Source organism: Python bivittatus, unplaced genomic scaffold (genome assembly GCF_059951505.1).
Source record: "Python bivittatus isolate LINGU-HERP-01145 unplaced genomic scaffold, Pbiv_v1 ctg000220_np1212, whole genome shotgun sequence".
Lineage (NCBI taxonomy): Eukaryota > Metazoa > Chordata > Lepidosauria > Squamata > Pythonidae > Python > Python bivittatus.
The window spans coordinates 22,343,193-22,368,504 of NW_028277048.1; the positions used below are offsets into that span (position 1 = coordinate 22,343,193).

The window sequence follows — 25,312 nt, forward strand, 5'->3', positions numbered from 1 at the left end:
CGACCTTCCCGAGCCAAGCGCTTCTCCCAGGCACCCTAGCCCAGCTTCCGCCAGCTAGGACACCACCAAGGATATTGAGCTACAACTCTCCATCATTCCCAGCCAGAACAAGGGGCAGCTCAATCTTGGAAATTGATTATGTGCCATCAAGTCGTTTTCGACTCCTAGCAACCACACAGATTTTCTCCATGACGGTCTATCCCTAACCCGATCTTTCAAGTCTCCCAACGGTGCACTCACCACCACTGTAACATAATATTCGAAATACCACAAATATTAAGAACCAACTGATCGTAAAGAGATTCATTAAAGGCATTCTTTATTTTTCCTACTGTCAATGACTAAGGATTTTTTTTTCTAGGTGGGTCAGGAAACCCCTACCAACTTTTGCATGACGTATCTGAAGTTTTAACAGGCAACCTTCTGAAAAGTCCGGAAGCATTGCCGAAACAGCACGTGGTGGAACAGCTCCTTAGGACCCGGAAACTGTTCTGACGCAAACCGGAAGTCGGCTTCCCTTCACCTCTCTGTCTTTTCTTCCGCCATCTTGCGCCCGGATCGTCTTGTACAGTAAGTTGCATCGTTTCTATCCGCCGGCATCTGCCGCTGATCGCTCTATAACCCGGCTGGCGGGAAGCCGCCCAACTGGGAAAAGCTGGAGTCGCTCAAGGGGATGCGCCGATGGCGGTGGGGCGACCTGGGACGGTTAGATTCAGCGGGGACTCCAAATAGGCCGCTTGGGCCATTTGCTCTGGGTTATAGGGCGTCAGGGCGGCCTTGGAAAGTCTTCGGTTCAAGGGGAGAGGCTCGGTGGAGTTTGGGGACGGAAGGTGATGTTCGGTAATGGACGCATAAGGAAAAGGACGTCGCTTAGGAAGAAGACTCCGCTGTTCCGTAATAAAGCAGGTCTCCTCCTTAGACACAGGACAATTTATATTTTTGGATTGGTCCTTGTTTTTGGTTAATTGTGGTCGGTGGCTCGATCTCTGCTAAGCGTTCCCTCGTTTTTCCTGGATATTGTGAGATAAGGAATTGAAAGGGTTGTGGTCAGGTATTATTATTAATATTATGTGCCGTCAAGTCGGGGTCGACTCTTAGCGACCACATAGATTTTTCTCTGTGTGGTCAGGTACCGCAACAGGACTTGCCAGGAGGGTGAAATCCTTGCTCCCCACACATTCAGACTTTGTTCTTGGAAGAATTTTCCATAAAATCAAGGTACTGAGCAAAGATGGGGCAAAAATTAATAATAAAACTTCAGGACGATAAGTGGAATAGTGATGGTGCTAGCATCAACACACAGGCATAATATATTTAGTGGAAGGAAGAGGGCTGTAGTCTGCTCCGTCGTTCAGTTCATGCATCTGATGAAGTGAGATGTGAAGGGATGTTGGCTTTGTCGGATATATGGAAGGTCCACATTGATAGAGGTGTGATAAAATAAAAACAAGGAGTTTTGCTAAATCAGAGCCAAGCTTTATTAGGTAAGGGTGGAAGTATATAATGTAAATATTTGCATTAGATAATAGATTTGTAACTATTTACTGTTATAATGATATACTATGCTAAGTTTATTTTCTTTGTTGTATTTTTGTCACTTTTTTGTAATAGCACTTTTTAATATATTTTTCTTCTTGATAGTGTATTATTATTTTTGGTTTTTGGTTTTGTTTTTGTTAATAAAAGCAATAAAAAAATTAAAAATTAAGAAAAGGCAAGTGTAGAAGTTGCGGGTAAAGGCTTTTCAGTATTAGCAATATCCAAAGTTCTTATGTGTAGGTGGTTTGCCTTGTAACTGTAACAAATCAAACTTTAGTAAAGTATTCTGCAATGTTATAATAGATAAATATAAGGAAAAAAATAACTGTCCTTTTCTTTCTTCTTCTTCTGTCAGAAATGCCTGGAGAAGCCACAGAAACTGTCCCAGCAACAGAACAGGAGCTGCCCCAGCCTCAGGCTGAGACAGGTTAGTGTTTTGGATAATTTATATACCTTTAGAAAACATCCTCCATTAGCATAGAGATCCATGGAAGTCCACTCTGGAGAGAGCTCCATACTTTATGCCTTGAGTTTGCCCAGTAGCCTTAAGGAAATCTTCATCTGTTATCTTCATCCCCCTATCTGTAGTATTGGTATTTAAAATACAGGTCTACCTTATAGGGCTGTTGTATGGTTAAATAAGTTTACAGGAACAATCTGGCCTTTTAGAAATGACTATATAAATGTTTTGGGGATAAAATACAATGTCTTAGAGTGAGCAGTTGCATGATTGCAGTAAATCAGAGGCTGGAACTAAATGCTCAGCTTTGTTGAGGAGATTTTGGAGGAGCTTTCCTCACACTCAGAAGTGCTGTTCTGCTGTAATCCAGAACATCAGGAAAACATTAAGCTGTTTTAAAGTATGTTATACTGACAGTACTAATAACTAAGATACTGGATTTTTTTCTTAATATATTTATTTGTTGGGATTATCAGATGAAATATTAGAGCTGTTGCTCATAGGTGTTGTAACACAAGTTAGATGGTAGATACTTGCTTAATATTTTGGCTTTTATATCAAAGTAAGCTTACAGAATAATTGGGATGCTTTGAAGTAATATTACTAGTAAATGAGATTTTTTTCAGGAAAGAACAGTAATTTAATTAGTTTTGAAGAATATGACCATCATATTCTTAAACCTTTAAAAAATCAGGGATTCTGGTAACTGCATTTCAAAAACTTGCATCTCAGATTGGCATTTATTAAGCATGCTGTGCCTGGCTATACATGAGATTGGCAATGAGTGTGCTTCATTTTGATGGATTAGAATTGTGAGCTGTTATGCTTTTAAAAATCCTGGTTGTATTTTAAAGTGTGTTGGGGTATGTAATGTGCATAGTATGTGTGCATACCTTTCTACATTGGGTTTACTAACTTTCAACTCTACTGCCTATTATTTTTCCAATGGTCTGTCCTGAGGGCATTTTGGATGCTGGATAGCAAATAATTAGATGTCATTATTTGCCACATTCCTGTCTAGAAGCTTAGGGAATACTGCATGACTTTATGACTTGGTTTCTCCTATACACACAAATGCATGGGGCTGTTGTCCACTGCTGGATTGTTATTTTTTTTTAATAAATTAATAATTTAAACGTTTAAGAAACAAAGAAATGGCTACAAAAAGGAAGATAGAAAGAGACCTAGTGGATAGAGTAAAATACCAATAAATAAACATAGAATCTACGGTTATAAAACCTAAAATTCGTTATTTTATTGTCCGCTGCTGGATTGTTAATCTAGTGATTTCTGTCCCAAGGGTGGGCGGATGTGATTTCAAAACTCAGGGGAACTCTGGAGTTCCACTGAGTGTTCTGTGAAGAGTGCTCTGGGCAGCAGAGATGTTGTTCCTCTAGGCAGCCAGCAAACGCCACCCAGCAAGTGCCCATTCCTACTCCTACACCAGGGCATTCTGAAATAGATATAACCCTCCCAGTGATTCCAGAGGCAGAGCTAGAAAGGGTTCTGATGTCACTTCCTGTGGAAAGCAATAGTTTCCCAGTTCTGGTCCTGGCTTGCTCTGGAGAGTACACAAGCCTGCAAGCTAGCATGTCTAGAACCACCCTGATACAGGTTTTCCTTTTACTTTCTTTTACTTTTCTTGGCGTTCACCTTCCTTTTTGGAAGCCCTTAACCTAGTAGTCAGCAATCTAATGGACAGTAACATGCTGTCTGGAGATTCCTTGGAGCTATGACGAGAACAAACAAGTGCTTTAATTTCTAACTGTGCAGCATTGCACACCCTCACCTCCATGCTGTAATCTTTTCAAGACGGTTCAGCCAACATAACGATGCCCACGTCCTTAGCCATACACCTCTTAGCAGCCAGAGGATTCATCATTGCTCCTTTAGGGAACGAGATGGCCTGTACACTGACCTACTTCTGGATTCACATAACATAGATCCTAAAGATGGTCTCACACAGTTATGCCATCACACTTACCAGGCCCCCTCCTCCCAAGAATGTGTCACCTCTTCCTGGTCACACAAAGCAACCAAACATCAGCTATAAGCTGTCTTCAAACCACAGGCTCTCTCACCCACATGACCTCTTCAGTCACATGGGAACAACATACTATCTTGGACCTCTGGACCCATATCAAATACTGCATGTTCTAGATGGAAACCCTGGTATCTCCAGTGAGAGTATCTTCAGGAAAAAACATGCTGTGGGCTTGATAGACTTACAGGTGGCCTATTTACACATTCCAGTCTATCCATCCCACAGGACATTCCCCAGGTTTGAGCATCAGGAAATTTAAGGTGTTCCCATTTAGCCTGTCAGTTCCCAGAAGGAGATAATAACTATTGTAGTCCACTTCAGATCATAGGGAGTACATGTGTACCTCTGTGTAAATAACTTATTACTCAAGTTCCCTTTGACTGGAGCTATCTCACCAACCTAGGCAATAGTAACAAAGTTATACAGACTGTTCTACAATCTGGATGAGTTTCTACCACCCACATATATGAATTCACACAGGGAGCTTTCTACCACTGAGCCCAAAAGGGAGGGAATCTCTCCAACATCAGACTCTATTTCCAGGTCTTGGCTTTCCTGCATGTGGATTTCAGCAAGGTGATGTAACCAATCCCTCTACATATAGGAATTGTCCCTCTAGTGAAGAACTCTTTGCCCATCTTACATCAAAATATTTTTAAGGAAGTTTTCTCTATTAAGACCGGCAGCTATCTGTGAATGTCCGTGATCAGACCTTCAGCTAATACCACAAGTACTCACTTAAGCCCTATTCAAACTCTTGTGCAAATCATCCCTGCATCATTCGACTTGGAAAGTGATGTTTCTAAAGGCTATAATGTCTGCCCAGTGGAAATCAGACATAGGTGCACTCTCAGCAAAAAAGGAGTTTTGCATCATCCAGCCAGACATAATTGCTGTATGCTTAGATCCACCTTTTTGATTAGAATAAATGTTATATTTCACTGGAGCCAGGAAGCAATCTTTCCTTCTGCCCCAAATCCGAGTTAGAGAACAACTGGCACAAATTGAATGGCAAGTCATCAGGCTCTACCTGAACAGAATAGAGGAATACAGTATTCTCAACAGTCTCCTAGTTTCCATTTGACAAGCACTCCAAAGTCTCCCCAACCATCATCTCCAGGTGGATCAGGGTCTGCATTAAAGACTCAGAATAAGCAAGCCTCAAGGAGATGATAGTTGACTCCAATAGGGGTGTAGCCATCTAGCGACCCTATACTAAACCCCACCCCCGGGAGGATTTGTAGGGCTCCATGTGTTCCTCCACGTCTTTCTTTGTAAAACACTGTTAATTCTTACAGTTCATCAAAAGCATCATTTGGCAAAAGTAACTGCAGAAATAGTTACCAGCAAGGATTATTTCCCCTCCACCCCCACACCCCCAGATGGACTTCCACCCCTGCACTCCCACCCTGGAACAGCTTTGTACATCACTCTTGAAAATGCCCTGACCCCACTGTAGAAAAATGGTGCATTGGACTTATTTTTTTCTATAATGGAGATAGGGTATTCAGAACACCCAAGTATTGGGAGGGGGGGAGAGATTGATCAGGGGACCTGCCAGTACATGTAGTCCTCATTTAGTGAACACAATTGGGATTGGCAACTTGGACATTATGCAAAGCAGTCACTAAGTGAAACTATGACTGTGCTTATGATCTTATTTCAGCTTTCCTTTGTTTTACAGACCTGCAAAGGTCGTAAATATGAGGATTGGTCACAAAGTTACTTTTTCATCACCATTGTAACTGCAAACAGTCGGTAAACAAGAACTACCTGTATTCACAACCATGGAGTCTAACCTGCCTCTAGCATATTCCGATTGTTTCAGGTTTTATGTATCTAAGCTTCTAAGCTGCCTTGTAATTCTGAAACTAGGAAAGAAATCTGTCTAGCCCTAACTCTGGAGCAGTAGGAGAGAGAGACCCATTTTAGAATGCCCTGTCTCCAGTACAAAAAAAAAAAAAATTATGATAAATCCAAAATGCGATTCTTGCTGAGAATTTAAATCTAAGCAAGCCTACGTTGATTTTCAGTATTTATTACAGTAAGCGGTTTCTGACAGCTCCATTTTTTTTAAGTTATCCTTTACTGACTTTTACCCTGTGGTGAGATGGTTGTATTCATGCCTGCTAATGCACTGTGAATTCACCTAGATTGGCTTTTTATGCACCATTACTAACATTCAGCAGCTGCTGTTAACTGAGTTCAAATGAGTGCATATGAACATTGTGCCACAACCTGAAAGAGCCATGAAAGTAGGCATTTAATTAATTCAAATCTGCCAGTACGATGACACCAATGTGGCCAGAAGGATGATTTGATTTGTCAAATTCATTTCAAATATAAATGAAATTGACATTTGCTATAATGCTTTTTTATTCCTGTGCTGTTTGTCTGTGGCTACTGAGGATAACTCACATCTTTCTGCACGATTGGATATATTTCCTCTTGAATTGCTGACCTCCTCAAGAGGCATATACAGTCCTTGAAGGGTTTCTGAATGGTTGAAACTATTGCAGTAGCTCCAGCTCCTGGGGCCCCCACGGAAGCGATGCTGACAGTTGAGGAGTCCAAACCAGTTGCTACCAAGAATCCTGAGGTAGCCAGCAAGGATTCTCAGGCTGGGACTGCTTTAGAGTGTTCAGGTAGGTCTGAAGTTAAAGGAGCAGGCTGGAGTTGCCACACGTGCACCTGATTTAAAAATAAATAAATAAAAACACTGTCACACACCAGGGTTTCTGAAGTGCCAGCTTTGTTTAATCTGAGGCCTTAGATTTGGTTCTCCCTCTTTCTCAATAAATAGCAGAAATTTGGAAAACAAGTAGACTCTCTTTAGCTGGCCAGTATTGTATTTGATCCTTTCCTAAAGCATTCCTAGGTTTGCTTTCTGTCATTCCCAATATGTATCTTACTTGGAAAGTCAGGTGAAATGTTGTATCTTAATAATCTTTCTAAAATGTTTCTGATGATGGAAGCAACAATAATCCTTTCAAGTTAATGTCAGACTAATGGCTGAGTACAGCCTTTCACGGAGAAATGGTTCTGCTTCCTTAGCATGAACCTTATCACTTTCTGTTTGTATCCTGGGCTACCTTATTCCAGAACTTTTTTTTTTTTTTTACTCTTATTTTGGATTGTATGTTCAGTTCTCTCCTACGATCATGTGTTATAACTGCATCTCCAGTTTTGCCAAGATTTGATGCACAGGGATTGACATGAGGCACTAATCTTTTAATATCACTGTTTTCCTTATTAAGTGGGCTGTTAAGTAGCAGTTAAGTGTTCCTTTGCCTTCTCTCTTATATCTGCCTAATGGAAAATATAGCATTACGTCCAGGTCAGTTCCTAGTTCATAAAACAGCCAATTATGACAGGATTGAGATTAATTCCCTCCATCTCATGGGTTCCAGCATTTTTTCTGGAATTAAGACATGAGCTTTAAGTGCAAGCAGCAGAAAGGCATAAACTTCAAGATGGAGTAGGATTGAATTTCATAGATTTGGTTTCTGTACTGCAGAAGGATTGGTATAGTCTGAATGCTTGCTTAATCTAGCTTTTACATCACCCTTTTGCTATATTTGCCTTGAATTCTGGATGTCATCCCAGTCCTGCTGTCAACAGCCCACTATTAGAGTTACTACACTAGCAAAAGGTTTTGCCCAACTTAGCCATTAGTCTAAATGAAGGAGCAAATGACTCTTGATTGTATCAAAATATTTTTTCAAAATATATTACAAGTCCACTTTATAAAATTATTTTCTCTCTTTTTTTTTCTGCCTTAGTTTGGGAAAGCCAATCCAATGTAATATAATGCATAAACTAGAGGAAGATTTGAAACCACTTAAGTCACATGAGATTCCTTGTCCCATGCAATCAGACAAATATATCTTCCTTGTATATGACCCCTCTGAGCTTTTGCCTCTGGCTTTCTCTAAATAGTTGACTTCATCCCAGGAGAACTGCAGGTCCTAATGTAACTATTTGCTTTTCTGATGCATATGTGGTACATAATATAGGCAGTGCCTGTTGGATCAGACCCCTGGCCCATCTAGTCCAGCAGTCTGTTCTCACAGCAGCCAGTCAACTGCACAAGGAAGCCTACTAGTCTCTCAGCAGCTGGCCTTCAGAGGCATTTACACTGCCATCAAAGCTAACAGGCCTGGATCCCCATGACTTCCATGAATTGATCCAATCTTTTTTTGAGGTCAGCACACATCTTGTGATAGCAAATTCCAAAGTTTAATTATGCATTTGTCCTGATTCTTCTAGTATTTAATTTCATTGGGTGACCTCTGGTTCTAATATTTTGGGAAAGGGAAAATAGCTTCTTGTCCACTTGATGAAGTTTTATAAGGTTAATTAAAATGCCCTCTTAAAAGATTGTTGGAATAACTCTTAGAATCAGCAGCGGATGCTGTCCACATCAATTCATATTGAAGGGGGCATGCTGGGGCACCTCAAACCACACATCATGTGTTAATGCAGTGAAAATAAAAGATGGAAAATGCATCTTCTATAAGTAGGTTTATTTTAATTCAAGTCTCATCTAAGTGTGAATAATGACAAAGTCCTTTAATTGTGGAGATCCTGTTGGTTGTCTTGATCAAGCCAAAAGAATGGAGTCTTCTGGATTGTTCTAGCCCCTGTTTTATTGATCTGCTGTTTAATAACTGTTGATTTTGCTCATTTAGCACCTGCCATTCCTGCTTCTTTCCCTGGTGCTACTGAAGCACCTCCAGTCTGTTCTCAGCTTCCCATTCTAGCATCAGGTATTTGTTCTTAATCTTAGCATGTGTCATCTTAAACAGTATTTTTGCAGTGTTGGGTTAATGCAATTAATATAGCATACAATTAGATGGGAGTGGATAGTAGTAGATATTACTGCACTTGAAGGCCAGGCTTCAGAACTGCTATCCTTGGTAAGTTTAGCTTATGAAATGCCTGGGCTCATATATTAAATGATTTGCCTGAAATGTGGTTGCTTCATATTGATACAGTATGATTTGACTCACTTGAGGTTTTTGCTGTAAGCTTCTCTGCAGTAAACTTATTTGAGAGCACACAGAGGCTTCCCTCATTAAGATAGATGGCAAACCAGTTTTCCCAATTTCATTTCTGTAGCCAGTTGGAGCAATCCTTTGGTATTACAAATGGAACCTCTACTGGTCTATGGAGCAAATTGCCAAACAAGACATTTCAGTGCATCACAGAAGTTTGAATGCTTCAAGTTTAAATGCTGCAACTTGTTTACTGAACTAGCAGCTTTGCCATCTTGAAATGAGGGAGGGAGAAAGAAAAAATTATTAGCACACATTAAAGGAGAAATAGACATTTGCATAACAGGGTTGGATTTTTGGTAAGACTCACTTGGCCAGTGATAATAACTACAGGTAGTCCTCACTTAATGACTGCAGTTGGGGCTGGCAGCTCTATCACTAAGTGATGTGGTTGTTAAATGAAACGTGATTGCACCCAACTTACGCAGTCTGCTGCAGTCATTAAACAAATTGCCCATGGTAGTTAAACGTGATGTCACATGATCATGACTTGCAAGTTACTGCTGGCTTCCCCATTGACTTTGCTTGTCAGAAGCCAGCTGTGAAGGTTACAAATGTGATCACGTGACCATGGAATGCTGCAACCATTGTGAATGTGCACCAGTCGCAAAGCTCCCGAATCATGATCATGTGACCGCAGGGACACTGCAACGGCCATAAGTTTAAGGACCGGTTGTAAATCTACTTTCTCAGCACCATTGTGAGTTTGAACAGATGCTGAATGAGGCAGTCATTCTTGGAGGACTACCCGTATAGCTTGGCTGTGATGTAGTGGCTTGTCCAGCTATTTGGCAGCATCAAGCTAACCTTGGCTGGTCTCAAAAACCTAAGTAGGGTTGGGTGAGAGACCACGGGAAATGGTTAGAATGAGAAAATATCTTGGAAGAAAGGAATGGAAAACTATTTCTATATTGTTGTCAAGAATTACATGGATATGTCCATAAACTCACCAGGAAATGAGTTCACCTCAAAGGAAACTATACTTTTGCCTTTCAAATGGCTTAATTCTGCATGCATCCTTACGGGAAATTTTGACTTTCTGAAAAGTTGTGGCTGCAAAGACATAATTTTGTTTTGTTCATCAACTGTATATGCTGCCAAATTCTCTGGACTTTCAGACAAAAATACAATAACGTTCTACATAATAAATAAAGAGTAACACAATACAGTACACAAGAGCAAACCAATGATATAATAGCTATAAATAAATATCCAAGTAAAGATGCTTGGGGGTGGGAAAAAATTTGAAATTTTCTGGCAGCAGTTGTAATCATTTCTCCCCTACAAGTAACAGTACTTCAATGTGGGAGGCTTTATAGATGACTTATTTTTTCTTCCTCCATATTCCTTTTCCAATGCTGACTTACTTTTTCTCCTTTAGCAGCTGTTTCCAGCTCCTCTGTTTATAGCCCTGTCCACCCTTCCTCTTCATGCTATGACGCTAACTCTCCCCTTGCTGGCCTCTGTCCTTTTACTACCCCACCGGAACTGGTTACCTCTGTCTCTTCGGCGCTAGCCACTCCTGATGCTGCCTTGTCTTCTGCTGACTCAGTTATATGGTCTCAGACTCTTTCTCCCTTGAAACCACCAGTTTTGGCTGGTAGTGCACCTACTGATACAGACCCGTCTCCATACATTTCTTTAGGGCCTGTTGCTTCTCCCCCAGCCCCAGTAATTTCCTCTGAATCTCTTACTTCTGCTTCATCAACATCCCCTATAAGCACAGTAGGGGCAACTTCTGCAGCTTCAGTTTCTCCAATTCCATCATCTCCTGTCCCAGCTCCTTTCATTCTCCCAGTTGCTCCTGTTTCTCCTTCTATGGCTGCAGCTCCCATAGTTGCCTCTGTTATTGCTGAAGTTCCAGCTCCTGCCACTCTGTCCTCATCCTCTACTGCAACTCCTTTGCCCCCAGATTCTGCAGGTGCTCCTGCCTTGTCACCAGCACTTCCTGTCCTTAACACTGCTACCCCTACTCTTGGTCCAGTGGCTCACACTTCAGCCTCTGTTCCCGCTCACCAGCCTGTTTCTTCCACACCCATCAATCCTGTTACATCTCTTCCTCCTCTTCCTGACTCCATGACCCCTCACAGTCCCATCATTTCTCCAGTGCCTGTGTCAATTCCTTTATACCCTGCAGGGTCACCTACAGAATCTGCATGTCATCCTGTGACTCCTTTGGCAGCTGTTTCCAGTTCTGAGATCCCTGCTTCTTTCCCTAAAGTTTCTGGGGCTGATCCTTTGTCTCTAGCAGAAGTTGCCCCTGCAGTACTACCTGTAAAATCTACTTCCGGTCTTGAATCCAGTCTTATGGCCCCAGCAAGGCCTGCTTCTACACCTTTGTTACCTGAAGGTCCTCCTGGCAAACTTCTTACACCTGTTTCTGACTCTTTACCACCTATGAAATTGGTTTCTGGTCCTGCAGCCCCAGAAGTATGCCCTATATCTGGTCCACTATCTCATTCTTCCCAGCCAGAGACTCCTATTTTAGCACCTGTTTCTGACTCTGTGACTACTTCTCTAGACAAAGCAATGCCAGCTTCTAAACAGGTAGCTCCTGCCAAGTCCCCTGTGAAACCTCTTCCTCCTTCAGAATGTGCTTCTGGTCCTATAGCCACAGCAGGTCCAATAATGAAGCCTGCCTCTGAGTCTGTATCCCTTTCTGGAGTCCCAGTAGGCCATGTTTCTAGTCCTGTGCCACTTTCTTCACAGCCAGAGAGTCCTGTTTCAGCTCCTATTTCTGGCTCTACTTCTCCGGGCACGGCAGTGTCTAAATCTAAAGAATTGGGTACAGTACTTTCCTCTGTGAAACCTGCTTCCCCTTCAGAACCTGCTTCTGCTCCTGTGTCCTCATCAGGCTCTGTTCCTATACCTTTGCTATCTTCAATGCCCCCTGTGAAATCTACTTCTTCTGAGCCCATTGTCCCCTCTGCAACACCAGCAGGACTTATTTCTGCTCCAGTGCTAACTGAAGGGCAACTTGTGAAAACTGTTCCTAGTCCTGTGGCTCCTACAAGACCTCCTGTGGAACCTGCTTCCCTTTCAGCATCTGTTTCTAGCCCAATAATGCCTCCTATAGGCCCTTCATCCCCTGTTTCCAAGGTGGTTCCATCTGTTTTGGAACCAGCTGCTGTTCCTTCAGTATCTGCTTCTGGGGGTGTAATTCCAGAGATACCTGTTTCCCAACATGCAGCTGTTTCTGGCCCTGTGGCTGCAGTAGAGTCTGCTCTTGTTTCGTTGGCACCTGCTGTGAAACCACTTTCAACTTCTGAACTTGCGTCTAGCTCTTTGGCTATGACAGAGCCTGTTTCTAGTCCTGTAGCACCTGCTGCCCATACTCCTGCACCCACTTCTGGAACTACAGCCCTTCCTGTAACCTCAGCAGGAGTTACTCCTAGCTCATTGGCACCTGCCTCCCATCCAGCAGTGGCTGCTCAGGTACCTCTGTCTGAGCATCAGGCATCACCTATGGTTGTAGCAGAGACTGCTTCTACTCCAGTGACACCTGCTGCTGTTGCTGCCCCTATAACTTCTTCTCTGGGCCCAGCATTGCCAGTTTCTCACCCTGCACCCTCTACGGTGCCTTCTGTGGTATCTGCATCAGTGACCCTTCCTGGAACCCCTGCTGTTTTTCTTAAACCTTTTTCCGCTCCTGACCCAGTAGCCTCTGTCATCCCTCCTCCTGGCATTGCGGCTCAGCATTCCCCATTGGCTCCTCCCATTTCATCTGCAACAGCATTTTCTGTTCCAGTGACCCTTAGTTCTGACTCTAGCCCCCAATTGCCAGCTGTCCCTGTTAGTTCCACGGTCTCAGCCTTGGACATGACCCAGGTTTCCATTTCAGCTGGGGATGTGATGCCTTCCCAGAAAATGGCATCTTTGCCTCTTGCACCTGCTGATCTCTCTGTTTCTACTCCTCCTGTTGCCAGCAATCTCACTCAGCCTGCTTCTCCTGCACCCTCTCCTTCTACCCCTGTGAAAAAGCTAGATCCTTCCTCTGTTCCTCCCAAGCCATGCCCAGTTGCGCCTGCACCTGGTTTAGCACCTGAAGTGACCCCCAGTCCTATCTCTGCTACCCTTGAAGACGACGAGCTGCCACCTTTGATCCCTCCAGAGGCACATGTTGAGGAGTCACCTCTGCAGCCAGTCCTGGTGGACTTCTCTCCTAAGCCAGCTGTGCCCCTTGCTGAGGTTCCAGCAACTGCTCCTTTACCTCCTCCTCCTGCCAAACAGCCTTCCCTGAAGAATGACAAGGGTATTTGCCTCTTTGGTTTGCTGTGTGCATGAATATCAAAGGCCATTCACTGAATACTAACTTAGTTTTACAGGCAGAGGCGTGAATTCACCCTGCTTTAACTGTTAGACTAGAAAAACACTATTTAGAATTTAAGATTTACTAAGTCAAAATAAACCTAGGTTAAGCTGTCCTAGTTGAAGTCAGTTGTGCACACTTGTGATTTATGTATAAGAATATGTGCTACTAATGAGAGTTGAATCACCGAGCATGATGTGTGTGTTTTAATAGAGGATGTGACATAAGCCTTGTCTGAGCTGATATTTCTGGAAGAGAACTAACCTAGCCATTCTAATCACAGCTTTGTTTTCAATGGCACTTACTGTCCTTTCAGCCTGCTTTCTTTGTTTCTAGCATTTCGCTTGTGGTTGCATATCTAGTAGATGTTGTTAATTGCAGTTGCATTTAATGAAATGTTCTGTGCTATGAGGTAATGTTTTACCCTCATTCTAGAAGGAGAATTTGTGGCCTATTATAATGTCCCTCTCCAGTTCGTTGTGCAGTGTCTGTATTTGCAGTTGCATTTGGAAGATGTGTGGGTGTGTATAAATAAACAGGAAGCTCTCTGTTAAATACTTACATATACTGTACGTTAAATTCAGGTGTCTGCCAGAGAGTAGAAATGAGTAGTCTAGTGTTTCTGTCCAGTTACCAGTCACTTAAGTGTAGTCTCATGCATATGCAATTTGGGGGAGGGGTGTCAGGATTTTGCATCAGCTGGAATTAATGTATTATTACTGAGATAGTCAGGGACCTCGGGTGTGCTTGTTCCAGAAAAACTGTGTCCTAGATATGTTTTCTTGTCAGTAGTCACATTTGTTCCCTTCTTGCATTGCAATCATACAGATGTTACAGCAAACAGGCATGTGAGCTAGCAGTCCACTGAAATTTGCATCCAGAGATAGTAGTCATATGGTGGTGGTGGGGAGGATGGTCTTGTGATTATCTCTCCGAAAGACACAAAGACAAGCTATGTTACAGGATTTTAAAGTACTTTTAAAATTTACGCCTTTCTATTACTTTATAAGTGAGGGATTATTCAGTGTGCACTTTAGTCCTTGCAAACATCTTTCTTGAATTTGGTTGTTTTAAAACCTTGGGAATGTGCCATGAACTTGAGCAGTCTTTCTTCATCTTCCTCTCTCTTGGTCAGCATCCTTTGTTCCATGATGCAGGATAACCAGTTTGCCAAAAAAATTTAAAGCGTACTTCTGGTTCACATATTATACCAAACCATAATGTTACTTCCTTTGGCTTACCACGTGTGTACCCAGGCCACTGTGAGCAATTACTCATAATTAAAACATGGATTAGTGTGATGTCTGAATCTACTTTAAAGCAGTCTTAATTAGTGCTAGCTATTGTTTGCTCTATGTAGACGACATGATGAACCTAAACTCTCACAAATTGTGAAAGGGAAGGGAATCTGCATATAATGGGGAAAGGTGTTCAGGTCCATAGCATATTCCTAGTCTCCAATCATGGGGTAAATTACACTGTAATGAAACTGCCATGTTCTATCTTTAAAAAATATTACAGGTAGTCCTCAGCTTACAACCACAATTGGGACTGGAATTTCCATCACTAAGTGATGCAGTCATAAAGCAAGACATCACAAGACTGCATTGCTTAGCAGTGGCAATCCCTGCATTCCCCATTTCCATTGTTAAGTGAATTCCACCAGTCGTTAGCCAAGGACCCACCCAGTCCAAGCCATTCTGGGCTTGGTCCCTCCAGCCTTGAGCCTCAATAAGGTAAGGGACTGCCTCCAATTCCCCCCTACCTATTTCCCCCCCATCTCTGCCTTTTTGGCTGCCCTGCACCCTGCCTAGTGGGGCAGCAAGCAGCCCCAGAACCGCATGGCCTCTTCACTTGCTTGCACATACCAACACCCTCCTTCGCACACTCGCACACACCGTGCCCTCTGCTGACTTGCACACACTAGTGCCCTCATTCCCCCTTTGTTTGCTTGCATGCACCACACCTTCCTTCTCTCGCTCGAGGACTCTCCAGGGGCGCTTTTGGCACTGAAGGAGTACTCCAGGGGCACTTCTGGGCGCTGGAGGACTCTCCAGAAGTGCTTCTGGCACGCGCGCTGCAGCTCATGTTGGAAGCTGCTGACCTTTTATGAGGCTTTTTCCTTCCTCCTGCAAAGCCTTCCTTCTGCAAAGCCCCAGAGCCGCAGCCCAGCGCAAAGGGGGCACAGTGCATGCAAGTGAAGGGGGAAGGAAGGCACTGGTGCATGTGAGCGAATGGGGGAAAGAAAGGTGCAGTGCAAGCAAGCGAGCAAAGAAAGGCCAGGGTGGGTGGGGGAGACTTACCCAAGCAACTTGTCACCTCCCCTGCCAGCTTCCCCATTGACTTTGCTTGTGGGAAGCCGGCAGGGAAGATTGCAAATGGCAGTCACGTTTTTGCAGAGTGCCTGGCAACCGGTTGTAAGTGCAAACGGGTTGCCAAGCACCCAGATCGTGATCACATGACCACAGAGGCACTGCAACAGTTGTATCTTCGGAGACCAGTCATAAATCCATTTTTTTCAGCACCATCATAACTTTGAATGCTGAACGAATGGTTGTAACTCGAGGACTAACTGTATTCAAAGCAGATGACATCCTAATCCTGAGAATGTGATCAGAACTTTGCTCTAAGGAAACTTGTTCTTCCTGGGAACCCCTGATTTAAACTAGCCTTGATTTAACAAACATAAACCATCGTTTATGTGCCAACCATTAACCTATTGCCAGATAAGTTAAACCACTATTATATTAAATCACTGCCGTTTCAGAATTTTGTTGTTTATAATTTTTTTTTTTTTATGTTTCTGTTGAGAATGTTCGGAATATATTCTTTTACTACCAGATATTTCTGAAGTTTGTTGGCTTGAAACTATTTTTAACAACATTGGCACAATAAAAGAATGAAAACTTTCTTCATGACCAAGCAGCAAAGCTCTGCATGTTTTGCCTGGGCCTGTCTGCCACTCCCAAGAGAGACCAAGTTGGAAGAAATTATGCATGTTGATTTCTGTAGGTTCTGGAACAGAATCCGACAGTGATGAATCAGTGCCAGAACTTGAAGAACAGGACTCCACGCAGGCCACTACACAGCAGGCACAGGTGAGAAATGGAAAGAACACATGGACTGTATTTAATATGCTGGAGCAGGGCTGTAAAACATCAAAGTCTTGAAGTAAGTATATTTAAACCTCAGAAATCTCACACAGCAATAGTGAACACATAATTTACAACAGATAAGATCTGACACTACAATATTCAAGATAACGTTTACAACAGGTGATCACAACTTGAGATCTAGGCTGCATGTGACCACCACTCTCTAAATCCTGGGGTGTAACCCTGGCACCCTCCAAATATTGTCACCATGTTGTAATTTTTATTATGACAGAAGGAGAAAATTGTTGAATACTGTTGCCATGACACAACTGCAGTTGTGCTTCTAGCCCAAGGTAAATGTTAATCCCCTACTTTAACAATAGATGTTCATGGATATCCTGGTCAGATGGGAGGTAGCCATCTTTGATGGACCCCAAGCTGCTGAGATGCTGACACTTCCCACTACTTTTTAAAAATACCATGAAATATAAAGACAATTGCACAGCTACCCATACAGGATTTGCAATATCACCAGTAGGTTTCGTGAATGCTTACTCATTCTACTTCTCCATTTTTCTCACGTTTCACCTCTTGTCCTAGCATGGTGGTGGGAATCATGAAAAGTGAGCCATGTGCAGCCCAGTGGAACATCTTAGTTTTTGTCCTGGTCTTCCCTAGCTTTTGTTGTACCCATCCCCCAACAAACTACTCGAAGGCATAACCCTCAAAGGCGATGTGCAGCCCTCAGTTTGAAAAAAGTTGAGTACCCTGATTTGCAACATTAGTTTCGCACATCAGTGCACATTCTAATTTGTGCCTTGGTTATTAGACAATTTTTCATCCATGTCATTGTGTATACCAGATAGAGAAATGGTAGATATGATATGATGCATACAGTATCTGAAATTGGTATGCTACAATTTCCAAACATGAAACTAGAGGAAAAATGTCCTGTAAATGTAATACATTTTGAAAAATGGGTGCTTACCTTTTTAATTTTCTGCAAAGTAAATAGTTAATAAAGTAATAGTAAAGTAATAAAGCAGGAGGAAGTATAACATGATGAAATATCTGCATTCCATGAGTCACAACTAGCATGGAAAAAAGATTATGGGGTTTACAATCCAAAACATCCAGAGTTTGGATATGCTTGGAATAAATCAAGCTAAGAACAGAGCATTTCAGGAGTTAGAGAGAGAAACTACAATGGATGCTCATTTTACATTTTCAAAATTAAACTGGGGAGTTTCTTGAATCAGTTTCTGCAATATATATATTTTTTCCAAAATATGGAGTAACAGCTGTTGCTGAGAGACTTCTCGGGTTTTTCATCATGCCCTGCGTCCTTTCCCTTCATTAACTTTTTCCTTGTTTTGGTTTGTTTAACATTTGACCTGAAGGAGGGAGTTTGAATGCTGTAATTGTAGAGCTAAATAAGGAATTTCCCTGCTGTGGATTGTAATGTTTGTTATCCTATCTCTGACCATCACTCAGTTTCACGAAGAACATGTTTCTCTTTTGGAGAATACACAGGGGAAATACCAAAGTCAGGGGATGGTAACTACTAAACATGCTTCTCCACAGATCAGTGTGATCCTGAGTTGGTACATAAAATAACATTTGAGTGTTCCAGTTCAGTATTTGAAGTTATGTAAGAAGATGGGAGTAATTAAGCAAACTGGGGGCTGTCTGGCAAAACTTTGGCCCTGTATTTTGATCTGGAGGCTTTTTAGTGAAGATATACATGTACATATCTCAGTTCTCTTATTCTTGATGGTCAGGGTTTTTAAAAAGGCCTGTATGTGATGTTCTTGGCAGCTTGCAGCAGCAGCTGAGATAGATGAAGAACCAGTTAGCAAAGCAAAACAGAGCCGGAGTGAAAAGAAAGCACGGAAGGTAAGACCAAGTTAAGAGTTCCTGCTGGCTTGCTTGATTCAGCCAGCAAAAGCCATCGTTGCCCCTGAATCTTTAATTGTATAAACACCTAGGGTTGTCTTGCAATGCTTGTTCTACTGCAACCAACCAAAGTTGGATTTTATTTTTTGTTGCTGTTTCTGCAAGTCATTTCTTACAGCACATCCTTGTTTTGCAAAAGCTGTTGAAGGAAAGAGAGGGCTTAGGGAGAGTTACAAAGTCAGAAATGAACCAATTCCTTTTGTTTTTTTTCGACAAAGACCCTGCTTGTCCTACTGGGAAACGTTTAGGGTCTGAGATACGCTGTTATAGTCAACTTGTCAAAAATCCTAAAACTACATAATATCACAGAAAAGAATATATTGGAATAAATCTCTGGATCTGATGAGTCTGTTGGCTTCCCATCAGGGATTTTTTTGTGTCCAGAGAAGTTTTACTCTAAGAACAAAGTCAAGCTCTGCTCTGTTTGCTATTTCTGAAGTGCAGTCCTTGTTTTATGGAAGACGCTGAAGCAGAGATAACCCATAGTTGACAGCATCACTGGCACAGACTTGAAACTCTGGGTTAGGTTTTTGGGGGGGTGCCACTTCCCTTTCAGAAAAAGATTGCGTAGGTTGTTCTACATTCATCAAATAGGAAAGAATGTGTCCCATTACGCAGGCCATCTTATAGCCCTTGTGACCTCCAGACTGGGCTATTGCAGTGCACTGCCCTTGAGGAACATTCAGAAGCTTCAGTTGGTCCAGAATGTGGCAGTGCAGGCAGTTAATGGTGTCATTTTTTCAACACATATGACACCACTGCTCTGCCAGCTACATCGGCTTCCAGGTTCAATTCAAGGTGCTGGTAGTTACATTTAAAGCCCTTTGTGACTTGAGTCTGGGCTACTTATGGGACTATCTCTCCCCAATCGTTTCTACCCATCCCATCCAGTCTGGTGAAGGGGCATGCTCTGAATACCATCAGCTGAGGAATGTTGGCTGGCAGGGCCCAGGAGGAGGCACCTGCCCTGTGGGACATTGTTCCACCTGAGATTAGGTTAGCCCGGACCTGCTGGCTTTTTGCAAGGCCCTAAAAACTTGGTTTTGTGCCTAGGCCTGGGACCCCAGGAGTGTGATAGAGCCTATCTCTTGGCTTTGTTGACTGTTATTTTATGAAGCTCAGCTGCATTTGTTTTTATTTTATATTATGTATTTCATTTGTTTTATCTATTTTATTGTAAGCCGCCCAGAGTCGCATGTGTGAGGTGGGTGGCTATATAAATCAAACAAATAATAAAATACTTGGTGTGATTTTGCCATGAATTAGACTTTTTTCCACATGGAGAAAGGAATCTTGAAAACAGGGTCACCCACTGTAGGAAAGGAACCTTCACGGTAAGTCCAGTGTTCTGATCTCACCGTGCCCACTTCTGCAGTGCATTTACGAGTCTAGCTCAGGTGCTCAGCATTTAAACCTTGTCCCAAACAATTATGTTTTGTTTTTAAGGCAATGTCCAAGCTTGGCCTTCGTCAGGTCACAGGGGTAACCAGAGTTACCATCAGGAAATCCAAAAACATCCTCTTTGTCATCACCAAGCCAGATGTATATAAAAGTCCTGCGTCAGATACCTATATAGTCTTTGGAGAAGCAAAGGTAAGCTGAATTTAGAGAATCCCCAGCAGAGGAGTCTTAATCATTTATTTTTGCAACAGTCAGTAGATTTGCTCCCAGTTAGAACTTGGGACTTGTAATTCAAATGAACGAAAAACACTTGCTCTGCAGAACCTCCCTGACAACAGGTTCATATGTATGGACATGGTTTGTTTCGTGGGAGGAGATTAAAATTTTTGTAAAAGAAAGAGTTCTTTCTAAAGCTGCAGCGCCTGTCGTAATAGTATTTATAAAGTTCTCTGTTCTGCTTTCTTTGCTTACCATTAGCTTGGTCAGTTGTAAATACCTGACTGATTTTTTTCCCCCCATTTCTACCAGATTGAAGATCTCTCCCAGCAAGCACAGCTGGCTGCTGCTGAGAAATTCAAAGTGCAAGGAGAAGCTATTTCAAACATTCAGGAAAACACACAGACTCCTACTGTACAAGAAGAAAGTGAAGAGGAGGAGGTAAGCTTCATTTTTACAAATTTGTGAGCTGGACCTTCCAGAAAGCTTGAGGCACGCAGCTAGCAATTTCTGCTAAATCATTGCTGCTGATCTTGTTTGCTTGAGACTTGTATGGTCAGAAGGGCCTCCCTGCTGATATACAGATATACTAGGTTTAGCCTGGTATCAGGCTAGAAAGAGGTATAAAACTGAAATGGCATTGAGAAATAGAGCCTAGTACTGCTTTGTATCCTATTTATGTCTGTCGGCCAGCCTGTGCTGATCTCATTCCTCTCTTGTAAATATCGAGCTTCCTTTATGTCCCTAAGTCCACAACAGGCAGATGGTATATTTCATTCCGGGTTTCTTTACAGTTATGTCAAGGTAGTACCTCAAAATACAGTGTACACATACCTCTAGTTCCTGCAGCCAGGGAGGTCCCATGCCTCTGGCTCCTTGCCAGTTTCTCAACATCCTTCTTGAATCTTCAGATATCATTTACTTCTGTTTAGGCGGCAGGGAGAGAGAAACTGAGCCTGTTTACTGATGAATATCCTCCTTCAGTACCTCCCTCCCAGCAATTGTATGAAGTACTGTATTTAAAAAAAACAAAACGAAACAGAGCCAGTTGTTATCTCTAGTTTCAGGTAGTAATTGATTGGGGAGTAACAGGTTCAGTGGGTAAATTTTCAGTACAAGCATCTATTTGTTAGCAATCTTGCATGTCATGCACAGTCCCAATAACTATAATTGTGCTTGGGCTTCATCCTTTGTGGAATGAGATGTCATTCAGTGAGCTGCCTGACATCTAGATAACAGCTTGTACGCTACCAGCTGTGTGATTGGCCTGTTCACTGCAGTGCACATGGGCTTCTTCTCTGCCATTGGTAGCAGATGCCTAGAATGGGCTGGCATCGAGCAGAGCCCAGACCAGGAAGTGCTTTGGAATTTTCAGCATGTCGAGATAGCACATTCACTGGTTTGCTCTGCAATAACCCTTTTTTCTCTCCTAATCAAACCATGCATTCTATGTGTGTGATAGTGCAGAATTCATTCTACCCAAGCTATTGCATTTTGTTCATTGAGTTCTGTGGAGTTCCTAGATGTGTGTGCTACAATGAGTCTCCATTTTGTTCTTGTACTTGCTTTGTTTTCCCTGGATGTTATAGCAAGCTCTCCATTTTGGTATATTTTTCTCCTCTCCCAATGCCAGGGAAGCCCATCATTCAGTGCTGCTCATGAGATTAAAAAATGGAAACAGTTTTTTAAGTTCACCAGAATGTCTGTAGCAATCCATAAGGTTTCATTAGGCTATCTTTTTTGCATCTTAGGAAGGCTTTATAGTTACTGTGAAATCTTTATTAAACAGGCAACTATTACAGTCCTCTTTGACAGAGCATCTCTTTATTCCTGATTGATAGAAAAACTTAACAGATGGCTTGAGAGATTATTCATCTTTTTCCTTACAGGTTGACGAGACTGGCGTTGAAGTGAAAGACATTGAGTTAGTTATGTCCCAAGCAAATGTTTCCCGGGCAAAAGCAGTCCGTGCCCTGAAGAATAACAGTAACGATATCGTAAATGCAATTATGGTAAGTGCCTGATTGAGTGCCATATGTGACTAGGTTGCTGTACCCCAAAATCTGGAGAATAGTTGGGAGAATTGACCATGGGCATTTTAAGTGGTTATCTCACTTGACTAACCAACTCATTGGCAAGAATAAAGCTCTGTTTTTATTCATTATTTTTATTATTATTATTATTATTATTAATTAAATTATCTCTGCCCATCTCCCCCCAATGGGGGACTCTGGGCGGCTCACACAAGCCATTAAAACAATAAATATATATAAATACAAGGGCATAACTGATGTATAACCCGAAGTTGTGCAAAGGCCCTCCTGGCCACGGCTGCCACCTGCTCTTTGAGCAGGAGCCGTGAGTCCAGGAGGACCCCCAAATTACACACTGGGTCTGTCTGGGGCAATGCTACCCCATCCAGCACCAACGATGACAAAGTCCCTGATACAGAGGCGCCATTAACCCACAGCCACTCTGTCTTACCCAGGTTCAGCTGAAGCCTGTTGTTCCCCATCCAGACCCTTACAGCCTCCAAGCACCATGAAAGGGCGGTCACAGCATCACTTACCTCACCTGGGATGGAGGTGTATAATTGAGTATCATCAGCATATTGATGATACCTCATCCCATGATGACAGATGATCTCGCCCAGCAGTTTCATGTAGATGTTAAAAAGGAGCAGAGAGAGAACCGAACCCTGCGGCACCCCATGAAGGAGGGGCTGGCAATGGGACCTCTCACTCCCTATCACCACTGATTGGGATTGGCCCTGGAGAAAGGAGGTGAACCAGCACAGAACTGTGCCGCCCACCCCCAATTCCCTGAGCTGTCCCAAAAGGATACCGTGGTTGACAGTATCAAAAGCCGCTGAGATCAAGGAGAGCAAGGATGGTCGCACTTCCACCATCCCGCTCCCGCCAGAGATCATCTATAAGTGCGACCAATGCCATTTCCGTTCCATAACTGGGCCTGAAACCTGACTGAAAAGGGTTCAGATAATCCATTTCCTCCAGAATCCTTTGGAGCTGTGATGCCATCACTTTCTCAACCACCTTCCCCAAAAAGGGAAGGTAGGAGACTGGGCAAAAATTGTCCAGTACAGTAAGATCCAGGGAGAGTTTCTTGAGGAGGGGGTGCACCAACGCCTCCTTAAAGGCAGCCGGGAACGCCCCCTCCCGCAAGGATGTATTAACCATCGCCTGGATCCAACCACATGTCACCTCCTAAGCTGCTTTCACCAGCCAGGAGGGGCATGGGTCAAGATGGCAAGTGGTGGCCTTCACCATCCCCAGAATCCTGTCCACTTCCTCAGGATCAACAGGATCAAACTGTTCCCAGATAACTGGGTAAGAATGGTGCCCCGGTATCTTCCTAGACCCTGCCCCATGCTCGGAGTCCAACTTGGAATGAATCCGAACAACTTTGTCCTGCAGATACTCCAAAAATTCTTCCACGCAGCCCTGCAAATGAATCACCACATCCCCCTTACCAAGGAGGGATCTAGTGATCCCGAACAGGGCCACCAGGTGGCATTCTGCAGACACAATAAGGGTGGAGAAGTAATGGCGCTTCACCACTCTTATCGCCACAGTGTAGGCCTTGATAGCAGCTCTAACTTGTGTTAGGTCAGATTCAGTCTTTGTCGTCCTCCAGCGGCGCTCTAGACGTCTCTTGACCCTCTTCAGAACCCTCAACTCCTCTGTAAACCACGGGGAGTGTCGGGGCCAATATGGCGAGAGAGGCCGCATAGGTGCGATCCTGTCCAAGGCCCCAGCCACCTCTCTATTCCAGGCAGCAGCCAGGGCCTCCGCTGGACCATGCAGCGGATCCACGGGAATACCCCCCAGCTCCCTTTGAAACCCCAACGGGTCCATCAGGTGCCAGGGGCAGGCCAGTCACATGGGTCCTGCCTCCCTCCGGAGGGGGGTAGCATAGGAGAAACTCAGGGTCACCAGGATGTTGTCAGGTCAGTACATTTGCTAGTAATGTACAAGGGAAAAGGATATCAAGATGCCACATATGCTAAAAATTAGGTCAACTGCTATAGATTAACTTTGCAGTGAAGCAGAGAAGTGTCTTGTAGGAGAAACTTCCACTTCCAGTGTGGAGAGAATAGTCCAGTTAAACCTCTTTAATCTTCTAATACAAATACAGCAATGTTGTTTCCTTGGGGGTCACATAAATGCATTAGTGCTCAATGTTATATCCTAGGCAACTATTCAGGAACTAGGCACTGTATCTTTGCCTGTGCCTTTATCACAGCTACAATTGCACCCTTGCTGTTCTTGACCTCACAGACAGTCATAACAATAGCTCTCAAGGTCACTTGGCTGTGCTGGGTAGCTAAACAATTTGCTATGAACATTCCCATCCCACCACCTAAGGGAGCAGACAAAAAGATTGTTTCTAACTTGCTCTTTTCTGTTTCTTTCCAGGAATTGACGATGTAGCCATCCAGAAATGACTTTTTGGTGTTACAGAGAAGAGTAAATTGCAGCTGAATTGAAAATTTGTACTATTTCTATCAGTTAATAAAAGTTGTGGTTTAAAAGATTTTACATATCTTTGCTTTCCACAACATGTTAGAATCCTCAAATTGGAAAAAAATAGTGGGTAATGATCCTGGTTCAAATTCATTATTTGCTGCATTATTAGTTTCTACTAATCCCTTGAAAGTTTGCTGGGGTGCCGAAGGAGTGACTTTATGTGAGTCATTTTTTATAGATGCAGGCTCAGTCATAGAAACAATGGTTGTGTTCGCAATTTTCCTGTTAATGATCTCACTTAAAAGCAGCCTCGCTAGAGAAATTTTGTCTCTCTGTTTCAGCAATCCATGAAAAGCTTTTGCTACAGTTTCTGTGGTTGTGATTGGCCTTAACTAATGCTGATTCATCATTTGGACTCCTTCCATTGCTTGTCCCTGTTGATTAATACATATGTGAAGCACCTAAAGTGCAAACCAAACAATAACTATCATTACAGGATTTCATTAGAAATTCAGCAGTAGCACTGTTGTGTGCGAATGCTACCTCCTTTGTTTATGCAGAACCAGTTTGTGAAGAGAGGAGCTGTAAGAACAAAAAAATAAATCCCGCAAAAATGCAGGTGTGAGACATGCTCTTGAGCAGTCAGATTGTATCTTTGCTATATTGCTGCTGATTTTACAAATAACTAAAATTTAATCAGTATAATTGTTCAATGAATATGAGAAAATAAGATAGCTTATCTCTCCTC

General features: G+C 42.8%; 1 protein-coding gene across 4 annotated transcripts; it reads left to right on the forward strand.

Moving 5' to 3' along the window:
• The first annotated feature begins 412 nt into the window (after nt 1–412).
• NACA (nascent polypeptide associated complex subunit alpha) lies at nt 413–24,631 on the forward strand. Of its 4 annotated transcripts, none has more exons than XM_007421237.4 (11): nt 413–570; nt 1,895–1,966; nt 6,563–6,688; nt 8,735–8,812; nt 10,482–13,352; nt 16,422–16,507; nt 18,323–18,400; nt 19,907–20,053; nt 20,390–20,518; nt 21,967–22,089; nt 24,514–24,631. In XM_007421237.4, the coding sequence occupies exons 2-11, from the start codon at nt 1,897–1,899 to the stop codon at nt 24,526–24,528; spliced, it is 3,723 nt and encodes a 1,240-aa protein (XP_007421299.1). In that variant the 5' UTR covers nt 413–570; nt 1,895–1,896; the 3' UTR covers nt 24,529–24,631. The 4 variants fall into 4 exon arrangements, with proteins under 4 accessions (XP_007421299.1, XP_015744561.1, XP_087994238.1 ...); XM_015889075.3 differs by having other exon boundaries at nt 10,485–13,352; XM_088138112.1 differs by having other exon boundaries at nt 6,566–6,688.
• The last annotated feature ends 681 nt before the right edge of the window (nt 24,632–25,312 follow it).

What these genes read in the sequence shown, in the direction of transcription:
- NACA (XM_007421237.4), top strand. Translation starts at nt 1,897, where the DNA reads ATGCCTGGAGAAGCCACAGAAACTGTCCCAGCAACAGAACAGGAGCTG. An exon ending in GCTTCCCATTCTAGCATCAG is followed by an intron (nt 8,813 to 10,481) that starts GTATTTGTTCTT and finishes TTTCTCCTTTAG; the next exon opens with CAGCTGTTTCCAGCTCCTCT. An exon ending in CCACTACACAGCAGGCACAG is followed by an intron (nt 16,508 to 18,322) that starts GTGAGAAATGGA and finishes TGTTCTTGGCAG; the next exon opens with CTTGCAGCAGCAGCTGAGAT.